Source organism: Anarrhichthys ocellatus, unplaced genomic scaffold (genome assembly GCF_004355925.1).
Source record: "Anarrhichthys ocellatus isolate YVR2014 unplaced genomic scaffold, GSC_Weel_1.0 scaffold87, whole genome shotgun sequence".
Classification (NCBI taxonomy): Eukaryota; Metazoa; Chordata; class Actinopteri; order Perciformes; family Anarhichadidae; genus Anarrhichthys; species Anarrhichthys ocellatus.
In genome coordinates, this window is record NW_022280117.1 from 1,194,764 (window position 1) to 1,220,419 (window position 25,656).

At 43.6% G+C, this 25,656-nt stretch overlaps 1 protein-coding gene across 2 annotated transcripts; it reads right to left on the reverse strand.

Moving 5' to 3' along the window:
- Positions 1-1,747: 1,747 nt before the first annotated feature.
- On the reverse strand, positions 1,748-25,286 carry cwc27 (CWC27 spliceosome associated cyclophilin). 2 transcript variants are annotated; one of them, XM_031875192.1, is made up of 14 exons: positions 25,081-25,286; positions 24,747-24,843; positions 24,177-24,289; positions 23,874-24,017; positions 23,617-23,715; positions 23,429-23,532; positions 23,075-23,144; positions 22,703-22,779; positions 22,587-22,623; positions 22,328-22,497; positions 11,837-11,940; positions 6,169-6,275; positions 5,976-6,082; positions 1,748-2,236 (listed from the first exon to the last, which is right to left on the reverse strand). In XM_031875192.1, the coding sequence occupies exons 1-14, from the start codon at positions 25,120-25,122 to the stop codon at positions 2,053-2,055; spliced, it is 1,455 nt and encodes a 484-aa protein (XP_031731052.1). In that variant the 5' UTR covers positions 25,123-25,286; the 3' UTR covers positions 1,748-2,052. The 2 variants fall into 2 exon arrangements, with proteins under 2 accessions (XP_031731052.1, XP_031731051.1); XM_031875191.1 differs by having other exon boundaries at positions 6,169-6,278.
- Positions 25,287-25,656: the final 370 nt, after the last annotated feature.

The following is a 25,656-nucleotide window of genomic DNA, read 5'->3' on the forward strand; positions in this document are numbered from 1 at the left end:
AAGTGATGCAATGTGCAAAGGAAGAGCTAAAGATTTAATGCAACTACACAACAACAAGAGGACATATGGAAACAAAGAGAGGAGAAAGGAATCCCCCGTCATAAAGGAAGTGTTGGTTGAATTTCTAAGAGATGAGGAGGATTATCTGGCTATATTTAGCCCTTACTCACGAGTGCTTGTAGAATAGCTTGATAATGCTATTACTGTTCCATCTCATCCCGTAGTCACGTGATCAGCAGCACAGAGCGGTGTTTCCTGCTCCGAGAGTTAAATATTCACCTGGTGGCTGCTGGAGAGGAATTGCCTCTTCTCTAATCATAAATGGCTCATTTAAAAAGGCAAAAAAAGCTAATTTATCTGATCCATCAGAGGATTTCTGTGCATCTTCCACTCTCACTCTGACCTGGACCCAGAAGCACACACAGCCGGTTAGATCACTGCATCACCTGGTTTAGATTTGCGGCGGCTCGGGCCGAGCCGGGCTCATAATGTAACATTAACTCTCTCTTCCTGTTCCATCTGAAAATTTAAGCATAATCCCAGAAGGGCAGTAAAGAATCGTGTGCCAGCCGAATGCAGCTCCTGGTCACACACATGGCCGTGGCATATCATTTAACCAGCGCGGTGAGGTAAAGTCTTTGGGTTTAAACAGTTCCTTTTTCTTTTTTATAAGCGCCGACTGCTCCAGTGGTGACCTGAGCAGTGTGGCAGATACATATATGAAATGCTACAGGCCGGTTAGGCCATCACTGGTACCCTCCTCAGCATTAAAGGAATAGTTAGATACCACTCTCATATCCGTTAAATATGAAGATACAATCAGGAGACGGTTAGTGAGATTTAGAGGTGTTGGTATGAGATGACAGCCAGGCGAGCTGTTTACAGTCTTTATGCTAAGCTAAGCGTCTCCTGGCTGTACCTTCATCTTTAACAGAAACACAAGACAAACTAGTATTACTATTAATTAATTAAAGTTACTGTGAGGAGCTTTTACCTGGTCCTGAACTAGTCTCAGTTTAGTCCTGATCCTCTATCAGACCTGCATCAGTAAAGAGACCATCAGAGAGAAGATGGTCTATTTCTATAGAGTTATTCTTAATGCTTGTCATCGGAGCCACCGGGTCGGATTCTGGTGAAACCAGATGAACTCATGCAGGTTCACCAGAAACTCCTTCAGCTCAGACCGGTCCACCGTGGACAGACCCAGATCCTCCAGCAGAGACCGGTCCAACGTGGACAGACCCAGATCCGGCTTCACCTGCTGCCTTAGACCTGCAGTCGGAGCTCCAGAGGGAGGAGGAGAGCTCCGCTCCCGGCAGCAGCGTCTCCTCCTCCTCCAGGAGCAGAGCTCCGACACCACGCTGCTGGAGACCCAGGACATATTGCTGGACCCGCTGGAGGGAAGGGAGGCACGGGAGAACCAGAACCAGGACTGAGAGGGGCAAAATGTCGGACCCTGCTGCAGTAAAATGAGAGGTTTTCTAAAGGGACTCTGGTGCTCAGAAACATTACCACTTTAGTCCACAGGGACCGACAGAACCAACACTAAATAAAAGTTCCTCGTAACTTTAACGTACACGTTTTAGCATTAAGGTTGTGGATAGTGGTGTTGTACTGGACTGCATTGTATTCAGAGCTGCTGTTTATAATATTCTGCTCACCTTCACGTATGTTGATGGGAAAGAAAAAATAGAAACACCTCAGTGTTCTGGTACATTCATTTAAAATAAAAGAACAGAGTCAACTCTGTTTACAAATGCTATTTATTTAGAAGTTTAATGGTCACATTTAAGAAGAATGGCAAAACAAACATTACATGTAATCAAACGGTGACCTTGGTCGCGACTATGACCGCGGTCTTAATCCCGATGAGTAACTGGACGTCGTCCGGCTGCAGCTGTTCCAGGCGAGGAAGCCTTTCCATCACAGATTAAAGGGATCGTATGGGTCAGCATCAGTCCAGATGTTGGAGGCCAGCAGGCCGCTCAACCAAACGGGGTTTGAAGTGGTGGAAAAGGGGACACTCAGGATGCCGTTGGACCAGTTTTACGGTCACATGTCTTGGGCAGGACCTAACGTCCTGGCCTTCTTCTCCTTCATGATCTTCTTGCTCTCCTCTCTCCTTCGTTTGTTGACGGGGTTTCGTGGGTCGTAGATCTCAAACGTGTCCTCGTCCTGCACGGTGGCATCCTTGACTTTTCTGGTTTGCTCATCAAACTGCAGAACATGGCCCATCCTAAATCGGATGGAGAGAGGATCAGAGGATGCACTAAATCAACGCTCTGTGGAGCTTTGACCGAGAGGCTCGTCTCTTTCTGCTTTGAGCGGTTTTATTACAACATTACTATCAAAAAATGGGGAAAAAACATTTCTATTATTTCATTTCTTTGTAGTTGTTTTGTTTCACTTTGTGGTCATTTTGTGTCTCTTTGAAGTTATGTTGTGTCTCTTAGTTATTTTGGTCCATTTGTAGTCTTTTTGTGTCTTGCTGTAGTAGTTTTATGTTAATGTTAAATTTGAGTCTCTTCCTGGTCGGTATGTGTCTCTTTGAGGGACATCTTGCAGCAGGTGAAGGCTAGGGGGGCCCCTGACTCTTTGGGTCCCTGGGCCGGGCCCAGTTGGCCCTTAAAGTAATCCATCCATGCATACATCTCGAACAAACCCACAGAAAACTGCAGGTCCGCTGCAACCCTCACTTCTGTTACGACCGAAGACTATTTTGTTTTATCAAATAACTTTTATTCTTATGTTTTATACCCATCGTATTCTATTTGGCTCGTTGACAGTTTCTAAATTGTATGGTGTGAACACGTGGTGTGTTGCTTTTACTCTTTGTCGTGATGCTTTTTATGTTTTATGTAAAGAACATTTAATAAACTAGCCTTGATACTGGTATTCTAATTGCAGTAAAAACACTTGTAGAATCAACACCGTCTTTGACAGAGGGGCTTGAAGCAGGTATCTGAATGAGTTCTCTCAGTACAAAGTGAAAGGTGGACTATTATGGCTCGTATTTTTGAGACATCTTAGCGGTTCAGAAATCCAGAAAGAAAGCCGCGGTCCCCAGAGAACAGACGCTCATGTGTCTTTCATTTCCCCAGTCAGTTTCTCTTCCCCCAAAGATTAAAGAATCAGGACATTCCTCGCAGGAGATATCAGTGTCAGGCACGTCACAGATAAAACACATTTTCTCCCACTTACGCGATGTCTTCAGCTGCTGTTTGAATGCTATCAGTAAATCTAGACAACAAAGCAGCGGTGACTAATCAATGGAAGGATCCATTCTGAGCCACGCAACCTTTCCATGTTGTGAAGCAGCTCCTCTTACATTCATGTCCGAGTGGAGAATCACTTATCAGAAATAACCAAAAAATGTTGGACTCTGTTCAGGAAATAAAAACCTTTTTACTCATGCTAGCAGCAGCACGGCTCCAACGTCAATCTGAAATATCTCAACTTGCACTGGATGAATCTTTCACAGACATTCATGGACCCCAGAGGATGAATCCTCATAACTTCATGATGTCAAAATGTCCAAATACCTGCAAAACTAATGACATTCCCATCAGCTTCAGCTGCACTTTGTGGTTTGTGCTATGTAAGCATGCTAACACGCTAAACTAAGTAACCAAGTAAACATTTGCATGTTAGCATCGTCACTGTGAGCATATTAGCACGTAGCTCAAAGCACAGCCGTGATTGCTGTGCCGAGCTGAGAAAGGAGCCATGGTTTGAACAACCGAGTGCAACTACGTGGAAAATGTGCGCCTTTAAATCCACGTACTTAAACGATCTCCCGCCTCTTTAAAATGGGGGTCTTTTCTGGCCGGACATCATGTCACACAAACCACTTCTTTTCTAGCGTAATCCGATCTTTTTGCTGAAGATGAAGACTCCGTTCGGTCGTATAACCGAGGCTTTGGTCTTGATTGAATACATTTAGCGGACGTTTTTAAAATATAAGAGATGCTAAGTTGCTATGATAAGTGTTTTTTTGGGCAGCTGACAGAAAAAGTGCTAGAGAAAATTAATGTCTTCGACTACTCGGCCACCAGGACGCTGAGTTATAACCGTCTCCATTTACTGCTGATCATCTGACATCTTTATCTCTATCGAGGTCCGTAGGCTAAGCTAACATGCAGCAACATCACAGTAACACCGCCATAGCGTCACAATCTTTAAACTGTCCCTTTAAAGTTGATGAGCAGCAGGTCTTTCTTATCTCCTCGAGGAAAAAATAAATATTTACATGACCCGTGTGCTGTATATGTCTGGGTGTGTACATTGTGTGTCTCACTAAATAGAGAAAACTGTGTATTCTCTATTGTATATTTTATAATATATGTGTTGTGTGGTGTGTGTCTGCTCCGTTCTCTGGCTGTGCGTTAGCGTGTCTCTGCACTCTCTCCGGTGTTTCATTTGAAATCGGCAGGAGTCGTGACAGCTCATCTAGAATGTGCCGGCTAGACTCCGGCAGAACCCCCGAGGACTCCTGCTGCCTCTTGATAATTCGTCTAGCAGTCTTGGCGATGACAGCCCGCCGGCCGTCACGGCCTCACGGTCACACAGCTCCCGAGACGCCGAGGTGGGAAAACCCCGGGGGTTTTTAGGGGGTCTCATCAAAACCTGCTGCTGCAGCGATGCGACGCCACAGAAGCCTTTTCCTCAATGTATTTTTCTTTTTATGCTGAAGTAGAGGGTGGGAATTAAAGTACAGTACAGGAGGTACGGCGAGAGCAGCTCTAGTGGAGCCCGAGGGGAGGAGGGAGAGTTTGTAGTCACAGACACAGATGGAATAGTTTACCTCCTCTGGCCCAGACTTGACTTCCAATGTCTGACCTGTTGTAACCCACATTCTGTTCGCAGCACTCTCAGAGTGGCACACACTTCCCACTGGTGTTTTTCTAGGACTGCTATGCTACTGCTACTGCTGCTGTCCCCCCCCCCCCCACTCATACCTGGCGGGGGCGACAGTGAGGTGTCTACAGCCGGGAGAGGCTCCAAGGCTTCTCTCAAATTCATTAGGGCCCCCCACTCAACACAAGACAGACTGCACTTCAAGGGGGCTTCTGGAGACTAATAGCAACTACAGATTTTGTTATTCTAAATCTCTCACTCAGACACTCTGCTCACATTCACACACACATGGTATTCATTTCAGATCCCCGACTCTCTCTGTGTGTAGTGAGGCTTTGAGATCTTTGGTGAAAAACAGAATACGAGAGGAAAACACAGCGTCAGGGCTGATTTCCTGATGGACAATCTGGTGGCTGCGGGTTGAAATCCCAACTTGAACAGCTTGAACTTTCACACACATTTATCAGAACCCCCAAAGCAAGCTTTGGATCTTCATCATTCCTGATACGAAGAAGGGTTTTCTGCAGTGTTTGACCATTTTAGTGTCTCATTTAGGCTGATCTTACTATTATAATAATAATGTTATTTTACTATCTCCTACAATCCAGTGTTCACCACGAGGGTATCAATAGAAATAACACAAGTACAAGCAGCTAATAATAAAAAAAGGCCTTTTCGTGCCAAGTTGTCACACTCAAACTTCTCCCAACTTGCCAAACTGGTCCTTGAACTCCTCAGGAGCTCTCAGGACTCTGATGTGGATCAAGACAACTTGTCTTATCTGGCTGTATTCTTTTTCCAATTGAGGAGTTATTGATGAAAAACAGAGCATTGTCTAGATTGTTTTCGGTTTGGTTGGTTTTGGAGAAATTGACCAGAATTAGTTTGAAAATGACAGCGGAGTGAGTGGAGTAAGTTGCTGGTGCAATATTATTTCCACGACTTCCAGGCAGGTCAAGCCTTCGGTTTGACAAATATTAGCTCGAGAGCGATAGCAGCATCAACAGCCAGCATCTGAACCCCAACTGAAGCTAATGTAACGATGGGCCATGTCCAAACAAACGTAGTAATACAAATAAATCCAGTTATACATCTGTAACGTCATCAGGCTCACTGACCATCCTTTGTCGTCGTCCTCTGCCAGCTCCTCCACGTCGTCCTCTGGAGCCTCCTCAGTGATGGCCGAAGACAGCTTGGACTTGAAATTGTTGAGGAGGGCCAGCGTCTATCGAAAAAAGATCAGACATCATTTAATACAAACCGTACAACAGGTTAACGTAACCTGAGACGATGCGTATGTTCTTCTTCTACCTGTTGTTCTCTGGTTGAGCCTTTCTTCAGCTTTTGTTTGCGCTGCTCTTCGTACTTCTTGCGTCCCTCCAGATATTCAGCCACGGCCTCGTTGGTCGGCTTTTCTTCTGCTGGAGAGACAAACGGAGACATCGCTACCGATTACTATTAACTCTTCACTCACCTGGTCTACATCTCAGCCGGCTGTCGCAATATTAAAGCAAATGATTAAGAGCCTATATTTAAGCAAATGCTCCTAAACCTTCTTAAAAAACATAATATTTTTCTTTTTTATCATTTTAATGTTCAATGATTTTGTCGGGCAATGTTTTACCATAAAAAGATAAGAAAGAGAGGTGCTCATAATAGATACAGACTCACTTTTATCTTCTTTTACAACATAATGTCATGTCATTTTTGGTTTCATATTTCTAAAACCTAAACTTGAGTCATCTCGAGCACATAAATGCAATATTCCACGAATAACACAAAGCTAAATATTTGAAGAAATGTAATTTGTACAATTAGAAGTTCCCTGACATCATCATTTGGTGTGAAGAAATATCGCCGCTTCATAAACTCTCTGGAACTTGACAGATGAGAAGCTAAACAAAATATGCAGAACATGATCAGAGAGAAAAGATAAAAGCAAGTTCGTCACGCCGTCGCCTCGTAGCGTACATGATCTGAGAACATAATATTATAAGAGAGGCAGCACAGAGCAGACTGACGTGCTCTCTGCATGAAGCCACACCGCTGCCAACCTTCACTAAGATGTAGAGGGCCGAGGCCCCAACATAGTCACCCCTCACTTTACCGCTCTCTCAGATGATCTAAACTCCGGCTGCTACCTTCTACCCAAACCTTATGTAATTGATCTCCCCTGGGGGGGGGGGGACAGACCCCTTTAATCCTCAGCAGAGATGGTACACATGAGCACATGTGCACCTCATCCATCTGGTGAGAGGAAAGCAAAAACAAACATCATAAAACTGGTGTTACAGAAATATTAGGAAGGGCTCATCTTTTTATAAATATGTGTTTGGTTACAAAAAAGGAGTTGTGTCTAATCTATTTGTCAAATTAATTGAATCAATAATTTAATTAAAGCTGATACAAGGAACTTTATTTAGTGTTAATTCTGTCGGTCCTTGTGGACTAAAGTTTTAGTGTTTCTGAGCACCAGAGTCTCTTTAGAGAACCTCTCATTTTACTGCAGCAGGGTCTGACAGTCTGCCCCTCTCAGTCCTGGTTCTGGTTCTCCCGTGCCTCCCTTCCCTCCAGCGGGTCCAGCAATACGTTTTGGGTCTCCAGCAGCGTGGTGTCGGTGTTGGCTCCCAGAGAGAAGAAGCTCTGCTCCTGGAGGAGGAGGAGGAGGAGCAGGAGGAGGAGGAGGAGACGCTGCTGCTGCTGAGCTCTCCTCCTCCCTCTGGATCTGTCCACGGTGGACCAGGTCTCTGCAGGAGGATCTGGGTCTGTCCACGGTGGACCGGCCTCTGCTGGGGTCTGAGCTGAAGGAGTTTCTGGTGAACCTGCATGAGTTCATCTGGTTTCACCAGAATCCGACCCGGTGGCTCCGATGACAAGCTTTAAGAATAACTCTATAGAAACAGACCATCTTCTCTCTGATGGTCTCTTTACCGATGGAGGTCTGATAGAGGATCAGGACTACACTGAGACTGGTTCAGAGCTAGTTAGAAGTTCCTCATAGTAACTTTAATCTGCAGCTATTTTTAGAATAAATTAAGCATTGAAGTAGTTTTTAAGATGAAATTCTAAATGTTATCTATCTGGTTCCAGCTCATTAAAGTGATGGTTTTCTGCATTTATTTTTCATAGTGCAGCTAAAATGTAAACCTGGACTCTATAGCAGACCGGTGCTACAAAAGCAGACAGAGAGAGTAAAAGTCCCGCCGCTGACGGGAATAACTTTCCACCAAACCATCCTCTGCAGTACGAGTGAAGTCGTCTCTCGTCGTGAATGAACGCAGAGACGATCAGCATGCAGACATCGGTGTCTCATGCAGTCATAATGTCTGTGAACCTCCCAGCGTAGACACACGGGCTGTGAAGTCACAGAGCGGCAGACGGTGAGCACAGTCTGCTGGAGCACCGTCTTTCCACAACAAAATGTGATGTCACCCCCCCCCCGGGACAGCATCACCTCGATGGCCAACCGGTGCCCCTTCTGTGCTGGACGCACCAAATAAATGATGTCACAGAGAAAACATTGAAGTCCACTGCGAGTCGCTAAACGCATGTTGTGTGTATAGAACTTGCTGAGATCTACTAATAAACACCAATTAACGGAAGAAATGCAACAACATAAACTTATGTTGCACTTATTCTCGTTTCTCTGAGCTTCAGGGCTGTGAATACGCAGCAATCTCTGAAATTTCCCTGGAAATCAACGAGCCACACTTTCCCCCGGTCACCTCTCCTGCTCTGCCCCCCCTGACTGATGACGCCCCGAGGTCCTAAACCAGGAACACACATCAGCCTCTCCAGCTGTTGTCGCCAACTACCATCTTTGGGTTTTGATGGCCTTCCTAGCTACATTCCTCCCCTCTCTGGTCACCTGGGCTCCAGAGAACTACAAATCAAGCCTCCGATGTCGTAGCAACCGAAGGCTGTTGTGGATGACAAACGCCTCCTCTGGGGGACAAAAGGTTCCTCCTCTCTGTTAAACAATCAACGCTTTGGTTTTTAAAGAGCTGTGAGGCAGCGTCACTGCTGACCGTCAATCAGAAACACATCACAAATGACTGTCAGTCAGTGCTGAGAGGTCAGCACCTACTATCCATCTTGAGGATGTTACAGATGTGGACAAACACGAGAACACGCTAATCTTGATCACCGGTTTAAACGTCACCCTTCAATATGCAACTGTCAGCAGCGAGTGTAATGAAGCCCCGAGGGCAGACAGGCCCAACCTGCACAACATCGACGTGGGATAAAGACTGCTGCCACTTCATTTAGGGTGGGCACTGAGCGGACAGTGGTTTCAGAATGGCTCTCTCTTATTGTTGGCTCTGGTACCCGGCGGTCATGCCAAGAAAGAGAAAACCAGACCACAGGAACATGCTCAAATTTATGTGATGAAAACTGAAGGGGGAAAAAGAAAAAAGGTGAATTCTGAAGAGACAATTGGCTTTTCACTGCTATCAACGTCATGTGTGCACATGCCAGCAGCCACATGGGCGGGATGGTGGAGGAGGACTGTAGAACTGTGAGGAGGTGGTCGAACAAAATCACTTTTATAGAATATTACAGGAAGAAAAATTAGACCATGAGAGTGAAAACTCTTTATTTGATGTCTTCTGTGTGTTTATTATACAAGAAGGTAACTGAACACATTACTTATTAAACATTAACAGCTGTTAATGCTGACAGAAGCTGTGCTGCAGAAGAAATGTACGCAATGATTGTTCACCTCTGTGGTGCAACATCTGTCTGCTCTTTATAAGCATGTTTCAAGTGCCACGTGACACAAAACTGGAAGTATCAACATTTTTATTGTTATTTATTTCTAAGACTTTTTAGACTTCTTCCACTAAATGTGTCTGGGGAGTATAGAGGAAGATCTTATTATTATAATACGTACAATAACACGCTGTTATATTTCCTGTAGAGCTGAAACAGCTCGTTGGTTAATTAGTTGGTCAAAAGAAAATCAAACAAATTAGTAGAATCTATACAAATATTCTTTTTTTTCAAGCCAACACGTGAAGTATTCTTTTGTTCTGGCTTCTTAGTTGTTTGACTGTTGGTCACATAAAACAGTTACACAATTTGGAGACGTCGTCTACGTCTCTGAGCTATTTTCAGATATTTTATTGACCAAATGATGATCCGTTATTCAACAATAAAACAGAATTGTTAGTTGCGGCCCTAAAATCTTTCAGCTCAAACATCTGAAAACCACAGTGACCAGTTGGAGACCATCGCACAGAAGTCAGAGCAGAAGCAGCAGAGTGATTTAAGCTTTCGGGGGATGGACGCCTCAACGCGAGCCTTTAATGTGTGAGGCTTCTCCAGCGGGACGAGATAAAAACCAGCCTCTCTCGCCGCGCTGCTCCTCTGTGGCTGAGCGGAGCTTCAAGATTTACAGCATTCGAGCAGACATCCGTCTCCCCTGCAGTGGCCGTTGGCCCATGACATCCAATGGAATTAACTTTCTCTTCCAACACAGAAACGTAATGAGGAACTCTTAAAAGAAACTGCTGCCTCTGGCTAAGCTGCCAGAGAAGCACAAAACAAAAAGGTCCCTGGCAGAGTAGGAATACCTCGTGAGATAATGGAGGAGCTTAGGCTAGTTGCCACTTGGTATAACAATGCAGGGCTGTTACTGACTCGACGCTCCAGTTTATAACTGGCTCTATTAAAGGAAGGCCTCTTTATGCTCAAGAGTCTGTATAGAAACAGCTCGAGTCTATGCAGATATCACTGAGAGCAACAAATCTTAGTTAATCTTCATATCAAAGTGCAATAGAGCGCTGCAGCGATGACGTGTTTTTGTAGGCCGGCCGAGAAGTTAGCTTCTCACTGGTTCCCTCGACAAAAAGCCAATGGGATTTTTATTGTTGGATAATTGCAGAAAATAAACTCTGTGGCAAACAAACGTTGTTGATACTTAACGTTTTGTTCACGAGGATCACCTTTACCAATGAACACCATTTTTAAAACATGAATTCAGTCGGCAGAAGCTGAAGCTGTAAACAAACTACACCACGGTTGCATGAGCGCGAATATACACATCTAGTCTGCGCGATGACGTTTTCTAGTCTCAGTTAGCCACTTGTTAGCAACCGCTGTTTTTAAGACGCGTAAAAGCTTCAAAATTGACTAGTGGGGGTATTTACTAATGTATTTTATGTCGTAGAACCAAATGTTAACATCTCTAAAGTGTGTGTTAAACACAGACCTTATTTAAGGCATCGAAAGAAAAAAACATTAAACGAGACGAGGAAACCGGAAGTGCAAAAAAGCGGACTCATTTCTGGGTTTTAGGACTCATTCCTGACGTGCGTTTTGTGCTCTTTCACCTAAAATTAATCAATCAGCAGCGAGTCAAGAGTGGGCTCAGTGTCTGTGTTTTGTGGAGACAAAAACAACGTTTGAGCAACAAAAGCTGGTGGTCTTCAGTAAGTTCTGGCAGTTGATAATCCCACAGTTCAGACTGGTCCCTGCAGACCCCCCCACGGACTATTTACTTTTGTTGCACAACAATATACACTCAACCTCAAGCTAACCTCTGTGCCTAAGCGGTTTTTGTAATTTTCAAAAATGTGTTTCAGCATCAGCAAAAAGCCTAAATCCAAAGATTGACGGCATCATGACAGACTGCAGTGTGGTGAAGACTCCCATCGGCCAAAGCTGCAAACTAACAAACACACGAAGAATTTTGATATGCAACTACTCAACCATTTTCACCCATGCAATTTTCTCTGAGTCGGGTGGGAGACACGTCTGCAACTAATTGACTAAATCAGAGGGTTGCCTTCCTTGGTGTCCATTAGCAGAGAATGTAGCACGGACCACCCATTTAGAGAGCTCTCACTCAGAGTGTGAGTTCTTCATCAAGCAGCTAGCTGTGGTGAGATGCATGCTCGGTTTATTATCAACCACCAATAAGTTCACAGTGTGAGTAACAGTAAGAAACATCCACGAGTAAAATCCTCTCACTTACCCTCCTTGACTTCTTCTACTGCGGGTTTAAAGCCTTCTTCTTTCCGTTGCTTTATGGCCTGAAGATCCTTCTTCAACTGCCGCGCCTCTTTCCTCAATTCATCACTGAGAGAGGAGAAAATTCAGTTGAAGGAGTTTAAACTCGACAATATATGTAAAGGATTACAACCTGTAACAGACAAAACCCTTAAAGCAGACTTTTGGCTTTGGAAATCCGCTTTCGGTTGCCAAAACTGAAAATATGGTCGCCATTTTTAGTCAAATTACGTTTTGAGTAGTTGAGATGCGATTCAGTTATATGTGTGATATATGAAAATGTGACTTGTTTACACATGGATACTTTGACTCCCAAGACTTCACAGATTTCCTTTTTGTTCTTTGTCCATTGAATCGATTTGCACATTAGTTTGAGATGTTGACGGTTTCGTCACACTTTTCACCCAATAGTCAAACAACTTAATTTGCTTCGCCTCCGTCTTTAAAACAGAATGCTCTTTAAGCTTTGTCTGGTAACGGCAATATTTAAAAATCACAAATGCAACAAAAAATACAAAGTATTTATTTTTGGGAGCATGTTTTGCCGTTTGCAGTACATAATTTTTTATATGTTAAAATGCGGTTCCACTGACGGCAATCAAAGGTCAAGAATTGGTTGCCAATTTCTCAAAATTGTTGGCGATGGCAACCTGGCAACCTTTACTGTCGAACCCTGCATACTCGTCATTAAAATGAATTGCATCAAAACCCTCCATGTTACTGGTCTTCACAAACAAACATCAATTGTTCTGCCTCTGAGAATGTAACATTCATGGCTAATTATGTGGGTTTATGAAAGAAACATAAAACACTGTGTGCGAGTGTCAGAATGAAGAATGTGTAATAAAAGCTTTTGTTACTCCAGTAAATTTGATGGAGCCTTAATAAAATAATTGTTCGGGCCCTCCGGGCTGCTGGAAAGCACCAGAAGGGTTGTTGAGGTCGAGCAGACGTAAGTGTGTTTCTTGTTGTGAGACGAGTGATTGTGATTGTAGGACTCATTAAAGCTTTTTAACCGATTAAAACGCACAACACTCGACAGTGGTAATGAATACAGATCTGGCGTGGAGTATATTACTTTTTTAAAATACTTGCATATGAAGGAAACTGCAACAAAACCTGCGTATATTGCACAACATAATTTCAATGTTTCAAATCATATACCCTGCTGTATGAGGCTTTTAAAAAGTCAAACTTTTGTGGTTATTAATAATTTGTATTATCTGTACAAGTGTAGAAGTACAAGGCATAGAAAATATTACTGTTCTACAATTCAAGAGTAAGTCTAAAATTACAGCAGTCAAGTCCCAAATCAAGTCTCCAGTTGAGACCAACAGGTCCCACTTAATGACCAAAAAGTCCCAAGTATAGATAGTCAAGTCCCCAGTTATGATCAGCAAGTTCAAAGTCAAGACCAACAAGTCCCAAAACAATTCCCAAGTCAAGACCAACAAGTCCCAAATCAAGACCAACATCAAGACCAACAAGTCCCAAATCTAAAGTCAAGACCAAGAAGTACAAGTCAAGATCAACAAGTCCCTCGTCAATTCTCAAGTCAAGACCAACAAGTCCCTTGTCAAGTTAAGGTCAAGACCAGGAAGTACAAATTGAAGTCCAAGTCAAGTCCCAAGACAAGACCAACAAATCCCAATTGAAGTCAAGTCCAACATGTTTCGAGTCTTAAACAAGTCATGATGTGACCTGAACAAAAGACCGAGTTGTGCGATTTGAGTCCAACCCTCTGCACTCGGTGAATATCCATGTAAAGCAGAGCACAACCCTTTGGATGTCGGCCATGTGATCTTACTGCCTGTTGTGTGCAATAAACTACACAAACGGCCTGCGATACGTGAAATACACGACTGTCACTTGCTGTTAGTGGCAGAAGTAATGAGAGACTTTTATACTTCCTTTCCTCGAGTGGCACGACATTAAGTCTCACGGGCATTGCTCGTGTCCAGCCACCCTTATAAAACCTTTAACTGCTCGACAGAAGCAAGCCAAGGCACATCCTTGACTCAAGCGTCTCCTTTGGCAGGTGGGCCGAAGCCGAGCTCATCCAAGGCTAACTGCTGGAAGTCTGAACCACGACCAGCAAATGCTAATTATTGTTCCCTTTCACATGATTGAGGCTACTGCCAGTTGCAGAGCAGATATGTTATGTTAGGAAATGATAATATTTTTGCACTGCCTGACAGCTCTGTTTTTGTCCCATTCTCTCGCGGAGCCTCAAAGCACAGGTAAGCTGCTCAGTCTGGGCCCCTGGCCTAGAAACATGTGAGGCATCTCCAGACCAAACAATGGCTGCCTTTGTTTCTTACATCTGCTCCTCTGGACTGACATTCATTTATATCCGTTTCTTACCTTTTATTTCATCCTTCTGTTTCTAGCTGTCCAAACACTTGTGTTACCTTTGTTTAAATCTCGGACATTGTCCGTGGCAAAGTATCGAGGCATCAAACCGACTGATATTTTTTTGGACTCTGCAAATATTGTGGCCGACTCGATGTCACGTCTCTCCCTCGTTAGCTTCCCCGCTGCTCCCGAGGACACACATGAGGAATCAGTCAGACATATAACGGTTGTTAGTCGTCTCTTTTCCAGAAGAAAAAGAAATGTTGCAGCTGAATCCAGACGAAGTGGTTGGCAGTCACATCTGGCACGGGAGAGGAAGTCGCCTGCTCAGTTCTGTCTCGGCGCAATGACAACAAACCTCTTTTCTGAGACACAGACTCAGATGTGACAAACCAGAGGAAGGCCAGATAATATAAGAATTCAAAGACTATAACTGACGTTTATAATCTCACACAAGGTAAGGTAAAAAATGTGGCTACTGCACCTTGATTCAAGGCAGCAAACTGACATCAAAAGTAAACAAAGGCCGGTTTATCCTCAGATTAAAATGTGGAATTACTGCAGCAGCTGTGCAGAAGGTACTTTAACTCTCGATGAGTTATGTTATCAGGAATATTAAGACTGTTGTGAGGACTTCATATGACTGTGACTGTGTTGTCAGTTAGTCATTAAATGGAATACCATTTGGTTGTATTCACCAGTGGTTGTACAAATTGCCATTTTTTGAAGTGGAAGACTCACAAAGACTCGGTCTTCCCCTTCGTTGGTTGTTTTTCTCTTAATCAACTACGATTTCTTTAATAGTTGTTTGTTATGCTTTGTTCATGCTGGATGGCTTATTTCCAAGATACTTATGCATTTCTCTGGTAAACACAAGATTTAAAGTGGTGCTTTTATGTTATTCTTTGTGGCGAAACTGTCTGACAGATCTGTCTTTCAAGTCAAGTAATTGCTCAGCCAATGAAATCGTATGAGTGTTAGTCGACTAGGAATGCTTTGGTCGAGGACGGCACATTTAAAGAAACACAAAGTCAAAGCAGCAGAGACAAAGACATTCTTACTTTTAAGCTGCTCACACATGATCAGCATTAAAGCGTCTGGCTGTGCCATTGTTTTCCTGAGAGAAGAGCGGTTTGAAATTCCCTCTGAGCGCAATTAATTTCAACTTTGACTTTCGTTCCCGCTGATTTTTCCAAGCTCAACCAATGCGATAACAGCTGTATGTGACGTAGCCACACTTTGATGAGCAGCGCTGCCTTGCTTTGCCTCTGCAAGGCAGCTTAAGTCCTGAGTTCGGGTCAAGCTCTGAAAATGCTCAATCCTACACTTCCCATCATGCAACATTCTGGCAGAGATTTGTAGTCTCCAAACTCATAGTGTCCAGAACCTCAGGCAACAATATAATTATATAAATATAATTGTTTTCGCAGGCTGTGTAGTACACCATATAACGAGTAATCAGATATTGATGTGTAAAGAGTTCTCATTTAAGTGAGCTTTCAGGGTAACAGAAAGTAACATACAGATGTACGACGAGGCCAGATATCGGCTGCCTGTTGAATTTATAGCAAACGCTGCAAGGTGATGTAATGTGAAAAGAGAAATATTCTTAAAACCCACGCTAGCAAAGAGGCCAAAAAAGGCATTAGTAAAGAGGAACAGTGGTCACAAGTAGATACATAATTCAATTACTCACAAACTAAGACCTCAAAAATAACCCGAGTATATTGCATTATATTGTGTATACTGTATATACGGGGTTTTGTTTGATCCACTCCCTTTAATAATACACTATATATATACCCTGTTTGATGCTCTACAGTTCAGAAAGGCCGTCTTGACATGACTTGTGTGTTTTAGAGAGATTAACTGAACATGACTCAAGGCTCCTACTTGAACTCAGTCCAGCCTCTTCCCCGGGACTGAGGGGTGAGGTTATTCTATGTATATTCTGCTGCAGTGAGGAGCACTTTGGACTGAAGTGATCATTTTCTGCCTGCCTTGACATGCCGCCATGCGGAAAACAAGACACGTATCCAGGGCAACAGCCAAACAATCGGCTCCACGGCCCCGGTGCCAATAAAGAGAAGGAGGCCAGAAAGGACGGGAAAAAGCCCCAGCAACATCTGTTAGGACACACCTTGGGGCTCAGCAAATTCCTCTCAACACTCAGGTGGACGTTCATGCCAAATATGACGAGATTCCCTCAAAGTGTTCCTCAGATATGGACGTGAGGTCACAGTAACCTGACATTTAGACCGTCGAAATCTAATAATTTGTGCCAAGTTTGAGGAACTTTTACTCCAATCGTTCCCGGGATATCTCCTGAATACCACCAACACTGCAGGGCTCCATAGTCAGGGTTGTCGGGTTGTCATTTGGAACCAATTCTTGGTCTTTGGCGGCCACTTAACATTTTCTCTGTCTCATTTAAGAAAAAAAACTATAAGGACATCTCTGTATGCGAGAGAGGATTCAGATGTCTAAGAAGAATCGAGACAGATCGGAGGTCTGCTCTAGAAAGTAGAGGGGCCCACAGTCCAAGACCTCAAGGCTGAAGGGCCCCTTATTGGTGTTGTGGGCATCAGAAATGTAAAAGGGGAGAGATCGGATGAACAAGCAACCAGTGCTTTTATTCTTGAAGTCACATTTTCATTATTTAGTTGACGTTTAGCTGCATAGTATCTTAATTACTTAAAATATAAGGTTTCAGTTTAGGAAACCAAAAGAGCCAAACCAGCCCTGCTCTGGATTTCTCTCTGTATGCATATCTGAAAAGAAGTAACACCTACATTTAGGATGAATTAGCAGACAGGTGTAATATAAAGAATGGAGCTTAAAACTGTCAAACTTGGCAGTTTTGTTTCAGCTTGTGACGCTGCAGTGACTTCCTGTTTACACTGTTGATTGGACGGCGCTACAGATGTTTGGTAGTTAAAGATACAGTAGTTATTACTAAAAAAGTAGGAAGTTTGAACATTCATTACTGGGGTTCAATGAAGAATAGTGTTGAGTACAGGTGAATAGTAACACCTGAAGCATGAATGGGAGGATGGAATAAGAGGAGTTTGTGGAGCATCGGCCAGCAGGAGACGAGACTCTGATGGCCGTTTAAAAAACATCAGGCCAAGCAGAGAAAAATAAAAGAGTTTAAATGGGAAGAACTAGACACATTACGGCTCGTTTTATGTGAACCCTTTCTGGTCCCAGCGGCCCTCGTCTACCAGCTACTGTCACTCTTTCAGAAAACTCGAAATAGTGAAACCCAGAGAGCTGTGGATGATTAACTTTTCATAAAGAAAGCATATGAAGTGATTGGCAGGAGACCAAGAACCTCTCTGGTGATTCAGAACTTTGCGTTTAATACTCCAGCGTCTGGCAGGAGTCTGAGGCCGACAGGAATTCACCAACCTTAAAAATAGTCCAGCGATGACGGCTCATCAACCAGTCTATCGTTTTCCTAAAATGTACAAGCAGGCGTACAGCGCTTGCCTTTTTTGGGGGGGATTCTCATTCTCCAACCTTCAAGGGACTTTTGAGAAATGTAATTACTGATAAAGTCGAATTGCTTTCAGGTGTAAATACAGCCAGTGTGATTGCAACGAGTCCGATGTATATTTAAAAGTCAAACTCAACACCCAAGGATGGCAGCAGCAGCGGCAGCAGCTTCTCCCCGCTATCGTGGACTCAACCCGGTCTGACGACTGAGCAAGTGATGTGGATGAATGTGCTGGAATAACAAGATGGCTGGGTGAGCTCCCCTCGGGGGGGCACTCCACAGCTTGGTCAGAAGCCAAGGAGAACTGTGAGCCGGAGTGGAGGAATCCAACCTCAACACAGGAATTTGCATGACTTTGCAGAGCGATGTAGACCGACACATTACCCACCAAGTGGACCGAGGGTCCTCTTTCAGAGCCTCGCAACTATTGACTAGATCCTTTGTCACGACGGAAGAAAGCTGTGAATCTTTTCTTGACATTTAGTCCAGAATGTTCTCTATTCCTCTTAAATAATCTGCTTACATTTGAGAGTGAAAGACAAAGTAAATGTGCACATTGTGGACGTTGATTACGGTCCGAGTGGCGTGCTTTGGTTTTTTTAAATTAATTTCCAAAGAACAGTCTTAACCCCGTCGTCCTAGACATGCACCGCTGTCTGGAAGTGTTTCCAGCGAGCGAGTGCCCCATATGGGGCGGACATGCTGCAGTGGGCCGGAGACGTGTAAACCCGGCACTTCCAAAACATACACAACCCCCGCTGCCAAGAACTGGATTATCTCAAGCAGCTTTTTCTGCACAACAGCAGCGGCGAATGATTTCTTGATCTCTGCAACCTCTCCCCGAGAACGCGGCGGGTTGTGACCGATGACAAGAGACAGGTGCAGCCAATTATTAAGAGAGTGACGCAGCGTCGGGGGGGTACGGCCACTTTGGTCGGGATAATTAGAGTCTGATGTCCCGTTTGAGTTACACTCTCCACACACAGCTAGAGGGCCGCTGTCTTTAAGACGAACCAAGTCCAGAAACAGTACGACGGAGAACAGCGATGAGTCGAAGCATCAATGAGTTTAGTTTGATCATCAAATCGAGCTAAGAAACTCTAGGATTTGTACTATTTTCTGAGATTTAACACCAAATGTTGAGGAAATTGGCAGATTAATTGAAGTAATCACTAGTTATTGAAGTTTTGTGATTATTTCGTACACTCACACACACAAACCTTTAGTCACAGTAATTCAGCTATTATTACTTTAATGACATACTGTGAACCGACATCTTGATTTAAGGGCTCTATAAAGTTCTGTATTATTAAAGCATGCTGCCACACACCGTCTACCCTCTGTGTGATAACGAGTGATAATAAAAGTACCAGGATGTGCAGTCATCTTCAGCGTGAGCTGCAGCTGAGTTAGCCGGGCCTCACACTGCGTCCCTCAGCATATGGAAGTGTTTTGCCTCCCCAGTCATGCCCCGCCGGGCTCAACAAAAGCGGCGACTACCACATACGCTGCTTTTAGGGACTTCATTCAGCGTAAAGTGTCCTTTATAAAGCAGCCCCGTCCTTTAAAAGAGGCCTACTTCAAACACAGACTCGATCAATAGCAACATAAAAGAAGTGTCAGACTGGGAGCATGAAGGGGTGTAACCAGTAACACCAACAGCACCAAACATCAGCACGTTGAGACAAACTCCGCATGAATAGGATCCGTGTTGATCGACCGTGACTCATCGTTTAACTCGGTGCAGGTACGACGTTATTTGGCAGCTCTCCCCTTGAATGTGAACAAGTCCGAGCGTTTTTTTTTGCAATTCTCGAACACTGCAGTGGAATATCATCTGGCTGCAGAGACGCAAGGGAGTTCAGGGAGACTCTTTAAAAATCAAGGTTGTCTCAGACAAAAGATACAATCAGGGTTGTAGATGTTCCCCCTAAATGAGGCCCGAGTGTGCTGCAGACACCAGTCCTCCACACACACACACACACACACACACAGTACATTAAACGCAAACAACCAAAGTCCTGCATCAGTAAACTCAGAAACTTGAGAAAAAGCGTCTGCTTTTAACAAACCGCCTCTCTTCTTTGAGTAGATGGCGGCTGGTGTTCCTCTGGTTGCAGAGCAGCTCACAGCTAGCGGTGGGAGAGCGGAGCTCGCCCTGCAACAATGCCCCCTTTGTCCTGGACCAACACTGTACCTACCAGCCTGCTCTTTGATCCCCTGCCAAGACAAACTACTGTGTTGGGTTACAGTTCTTGTAGCAAAACAATCTGCGCTTGTGTTTAATATACTTCAGTCTGCCTGCATTGGGCTGGCTGTCAGTCACACACACACACACAAATGACTGCGCTCCTTATCCCATTAGCGCTAATGAGAGCAGGGTATGTTGATGGCTACCTGTTAGGAGGACATGGAGGAGAGATAATCAGCATCAAAAGAGAGATGAAAGATAAATCTCTCGTTCTCGCACTAACGTCGTCTCACACACCATCGCCTTCATTTCACTCACACCGCCGGCCTCACACAGACGCACTGTTTGCTTCTACATCAGCAAGTCATTTGGTTGGAGCGCCAACATTCCTGTTTCAAATGGCAGCTCCACTGATGCCGGTTGTTGGAGTTTGATGTATCGTAATAGCACCATCAACTATACACACTCAGGGCCATAAGTATTTGGACTATGACACAATTTTTCTAATTTTGCTGATTTACACAACTCCAATGGATTTGAAAGTAATCAGTCAATATGTGGTTGAAGTGTAGACTTCAGCAACCCCTTTCACCAAGCACCCTGTCTCTACTGGATCTTCTGGAAGATGAGTCATCAGTCAGCGCTGGTCTCCCTCCCACCACACCGATCGACACCTCAGAAGAATGGCCACCATGGGACACTTCCTCACTGCAATCTCAATCAGTACAGTCAGCCGAAGCTCAACAGCCACCACCTAAAAAGACCCTGAAATCTGCCTCCGAGATCAACAAAGAACTTGCTTTTCTTGTTGATCTTGGGATAAAGATTGGAGACCCCATGACCTCGGCCACCATGACCCAGCAGGAGTTCGCACGCCTCAAATTAGACCTAACGCACAGAGAGGCTAAAGCACTACAATGTCTGAGAAGCAAATACAAGAAACGGCATTCCAGCAGAAAACACCACCTCAGTATCTGAGCTCAACTAAAACAATACAAACTACAACCGGCTGAGGTGACCAGCACCGTGAATAGCTACACCCGCCAACTGCACATCGAAAGGCAGCACCTTGCAGCCTGTCGGCGACTGTGCAGCATCGCAGGTATTAAACCAGAATCCCCAATCGGCCCCGGCACCGAAACAGAGACTCGGTATACATGCCTCTGTCAGGATCTCACTTTTAACTCTGATGAAACCAGGAACCACGTTGTGTATTTGATCCCTGATTATACTGTGTAACCACATGACTTATATGATTGACTGCATGTAATCATGATGCTTGCTATTACCTGAGGCCACAAGGCCAGAAAAACATCATCCTGCGAGTCCTGAGATCATCAGGACTCCAACAGGTATTAAGTATAGAATAAGAACAGAGTTGGGGATCAGTAGTTTAGACTTCATCAACTGGCCCGGTCTCAACTTATTTTCCACGACACGGTCCAGAGAGCTACAACTAAGATTAGTGTGTGTTTTATGTGTGTGTAGAAACACAGCTGGAAGGTAATGTGGATGTCAATGACACCGGGACAGGAGAGAGAGCACCATATTTATGTAAATATCAATACTTCTAAAATGAAAGTGCTGCAATTAAGACTATTGTTTTCAGGGACCAAGTAGGAGAATCTTGATACGTTTTAAAAGGAGCATCGATGTTCGGAGCGCCTCGGTAGCCGATTGGTTACAACGTACACCACGTAACCTTAACGTCCCGGGTTCGATTCCTGCCTTTGTTGCGCGTCATACTCCGTCTCTTTCCCCCAATTTACAGTCTGATTCTACGCTCTCAGCTGTCTGATAAAAGCGAACAATAAACCCCAAAAAAATCTTTAAGCTGTGGTTTAACACATGAAGTCTGGTTTACTCATCACACAGAGTGCTACTCAGCCCGTGACAACAGTTACAAACTGGAGGTGTGAGGTTTGAACGAACTAGGCGTCTAATTAAAGATGCAATTGAGTTGCATTATGGGAAATGTAGGATCCGGTGTTTCTGGAGCTTGATGTTGAGCTGAAACCATTAGTTGATCCACAGACTGGAAACTATTTTGTTAAATGATTAATCTTTGTCTTTTTCTTCTATTTCATTGACTAAATGATTCATCAATTACTATTAAATATCAACAATAACCTTTAGCTCGTTATCTTAGTGTTGTAAACACATATTTAAAGCTCAGGTCCCATAAAGTTTGGATCTGGCTGTATTCATTAAGCCTGTAGTGGTTCATCACTCGTCCTCTGTTTTATACAGCTCAACAGCTCCACCTGCAGGTTGTTACGCGTTATTACAAGCAGAACAACGACTTCCTGATAACTGCTGAAGACAGTAATCCTGCAGACCGTTTATGAATCTAAGCTGCCGTCTGTTTGTGTTTCTACTCGAGGTCAGAGGTCAGAGACTCGCCGTCGTACCTGCGGCTGCTCTTCTTCTCTTGCTGCTCCTCCTCCGGCATGTTCTCTGCCTCTCTGTATTTCTTCAGCTTGTTACTGATGAGCTCCCTCCTCTTCGCTCTCTCATCAGAGTCGTACTCTTCGTCTGCATCCGCGTCGTCTTCAACGTCGCCGTCGGCCGCATCGTCTGTCTGGAGGAAACAACGCGGAGACATTTACAATCAGAGGAAAGACACTCGGAGGAACTTTGTTTTGGAGGAAACTTTAGTGTCCGACTCACCTCGGCTGTGTCTCCTGGTGTCTTCTTCTTCTTCTTCCTGGGAGAGGAACAAGGATTATGAGTGGAGGAGAAAGCGCTTATTGTGTAGTTATTGATAAATCAGTAACTGTACATACTTGACTGCTGGAACAGAGCTCAGCCTGGGATCATCTTTCAGGAGGTCGTGGCTGCTTTTGCTTTTTCCCTTCAGCGTCTGAAGAAACACAAACAATGGTAAGAGACTCATTTAATTTTTTCATTTCAATGCAGCACCAACTTCTGAAACTTCTGTTTCATTTCAATAGAAAATCATTTAAAATCAGCAATATTGCAAATATCAGAGTCCAACTACCACACAGGTTTTGTAAAGCACAGAGTTAAGATTTAAACAACTTTTTTAGATGTTTCATGTTGTAAAGATGTAAATCAGATATGCGTCTGTCCTCTGTTGTCTTGTGACCGACCTCTTGAAAACATATTTGATTAATGTCACCGCTGTGCTTCAGTACCTGGCTCACTTGATTCACCATCTCCTCCTCCTCTTCAGCTTCTTCTCCAAAAGATAACAGACTGAAGTTCCTGCAAACATCAACACACTGTTGGCACCGAAGCATCGAGAACAACAACACAACTTATCAATCAAAGATGAGTTCCAGCTCGTGAACCCGTTGACGCTGACGGTTATATGAAGCAACAGAAGAAGAAGATAAAAGATCATAATATCTACTTAGATCTGATTACATTGATAACTGCAAATCTAACTGTACAACATTTTAAAGTCACATTATAGTCCATCGATTGAATCAATGAATCGATGAAAGTAAAATAAACAACAGTCAGAGAGAAGAGATCTGATCTCTCACTTTGTGGCCTTTGACTGAGACTTCTTTCCCTCCTCTTTATCCTTCTCCTTCTTGCCCTTCCTTGTTTCACGAGGTATGATGTCATCAAACGGAGAGTGAAGCACCTGGAAGAGACAACAGGTTTTTGCACTCATTACTAAACTGTTGTCAAGCCAGTAAAAAAAAGTAATAGTAGAAGAAGAAGATACCTCTGCAATTTTGATCTTGTGGGGATTCAAAGGCCTTTCGTCGTTGTCACATTCAACTTCTGCCAGTCTGAGCATGTTGTAGACTGTGTCTCCTGTGACCTGCAGTGAGCATTGTGGGAAAAACCCAACTCTGATTACTCGGTAACAGTAACCATTACACTGATCTGGGTTCATGCATGTGGGAGGCTTTTAAGGTCTTTTATCAGATATCTGAGATGGAGATATGAATGTAAATTACTGGAGTTCTTCGGACTCACCTTTCCGAATATGGTGTGTTTGTTGTTGAGCTCGTCTGCGCGTCCCAAGGTGAAGAAAAACTGACTGCCGTTATCATGAGGGCCAGCGTTAGCCATTGCAACCAAACCTCTCCGGTTGAAGCGCAGTCTGGAGTGAAATTCATCCTGAAAGTTTAAAAAAGAAATGGGTGAGTTAATATCAACGTCGGCTACATTCTCTAAATGTTTGATGGTGCATACAGGTTAGCATGTTAACGTGTCCTCACAATGATTCACACTCGTGATGCTCTTAGTGTTCACAGAATAATCAAGAAGCAGTCTGACCTTAAATGGACGACCATAGATGGACTCTCCACCTGTTCCTGTTCCCGTGGGATCTCCTCCCTGAACAATGAACTCACGCACCACTCGGTGAAACATGGTGCCATCGTAGTAACCTAGAGGACAGAGAAATATACGGTAACATTTTTACTGTACATTTATGGACAAACGATGTAATTTGATAGAAAATACAAGGCAAACAGGCACTGCTTCAAGTGTTTGATAATAAATCAGTGATACATTTATATTTTATTGGGTTTAAATTGAACTTTTCATTGATTTGTATTACTCCTATAATTACTTTCAAATTGCAGAGTTCATTCCAGGAATCGTATGAACCTAAATCTTAAAGCATTGATGTCAAAAGTGATATTTCCTCCATGTTACATGTGGTGAGATTAATAGATAATCAAACCAGGGATGTGATCAGCTACAGGATTGGGCTCATGTGGCCTCAGACAATTCTGGGTAACCAAACTGAAGGGATTGTTTTTGGGTGACTGATGTTCTGGACTTCATCTTGTTTGATTTTAGGAGCTCTGCAGAGTCTTTTAACTGGCTCTGAATTCTTACCTTCCATGGACAACTGCACAAAGTTCCTGCATGCTTTAGGAGCCTCCTTGGACCACAACTCAATGTCAATGTCTCCTGCTGAGGTCTTCAACAGCACCTAAGAAAAGAGCACAAAATGGGGACATTTAAATAAGGAATTATAACAACATTTACACATTTATATCGCGAGTAAAATGCTATACGGCTCTGACACTTCATCTGACACTAATAACGCCTTCAATCGTCGATGATCAACGTTACAAAGTCTTAAAGTAAAGTATAAAGTGAAGTTTGTGGTTCAAAATGCACATAAAAGGATCAAATTTAAGTTAAGATAGCCAAAAGTCGCGCTCACCTTTCCATTTGACGGTGGCTCTTGGATGTAAATGTTACTCATTCTGATGCCGAGGTTTTGTCGTTAAAGCAAGGAAATAGTATTTAACACCGCCTGATCCTTTAAAATACAACAAACCGTTATATAAACCGATAGATTATGTTTCTATCACTCGCTTTCTTTAGTAACCAATATTATGCTTCTTAACGAGAGCCATATCGGCCATACATGTGAGCTTGTTGTTTACTTGCGAGTGCGTGGGGGGATCATATATATATATGTATTGTTTATTTCTTTATTTCTTCGTAAATTTACATTTTAATCAGTAAATTAGTTTTTATATCACAGATAAAATGAACAATAAAGTCACGTGAATCTAAATCTGAAAATGTACTAGTGACAGAACGATCCCAAGCATAGTTATCGACACCCCTCGTAATGTTGACTTTTGGTTTGACCCAAGTGTTTCACGACAACACACCCTCGGAAACATATGAGTCCTTTTGTTCCACTGCAGTTGAAATACTTCAAGTTCAACAGCTAAATCCTGATACAGATGTGATATAAAAATACGTATTACTGTTGTTGTTGTTGTTG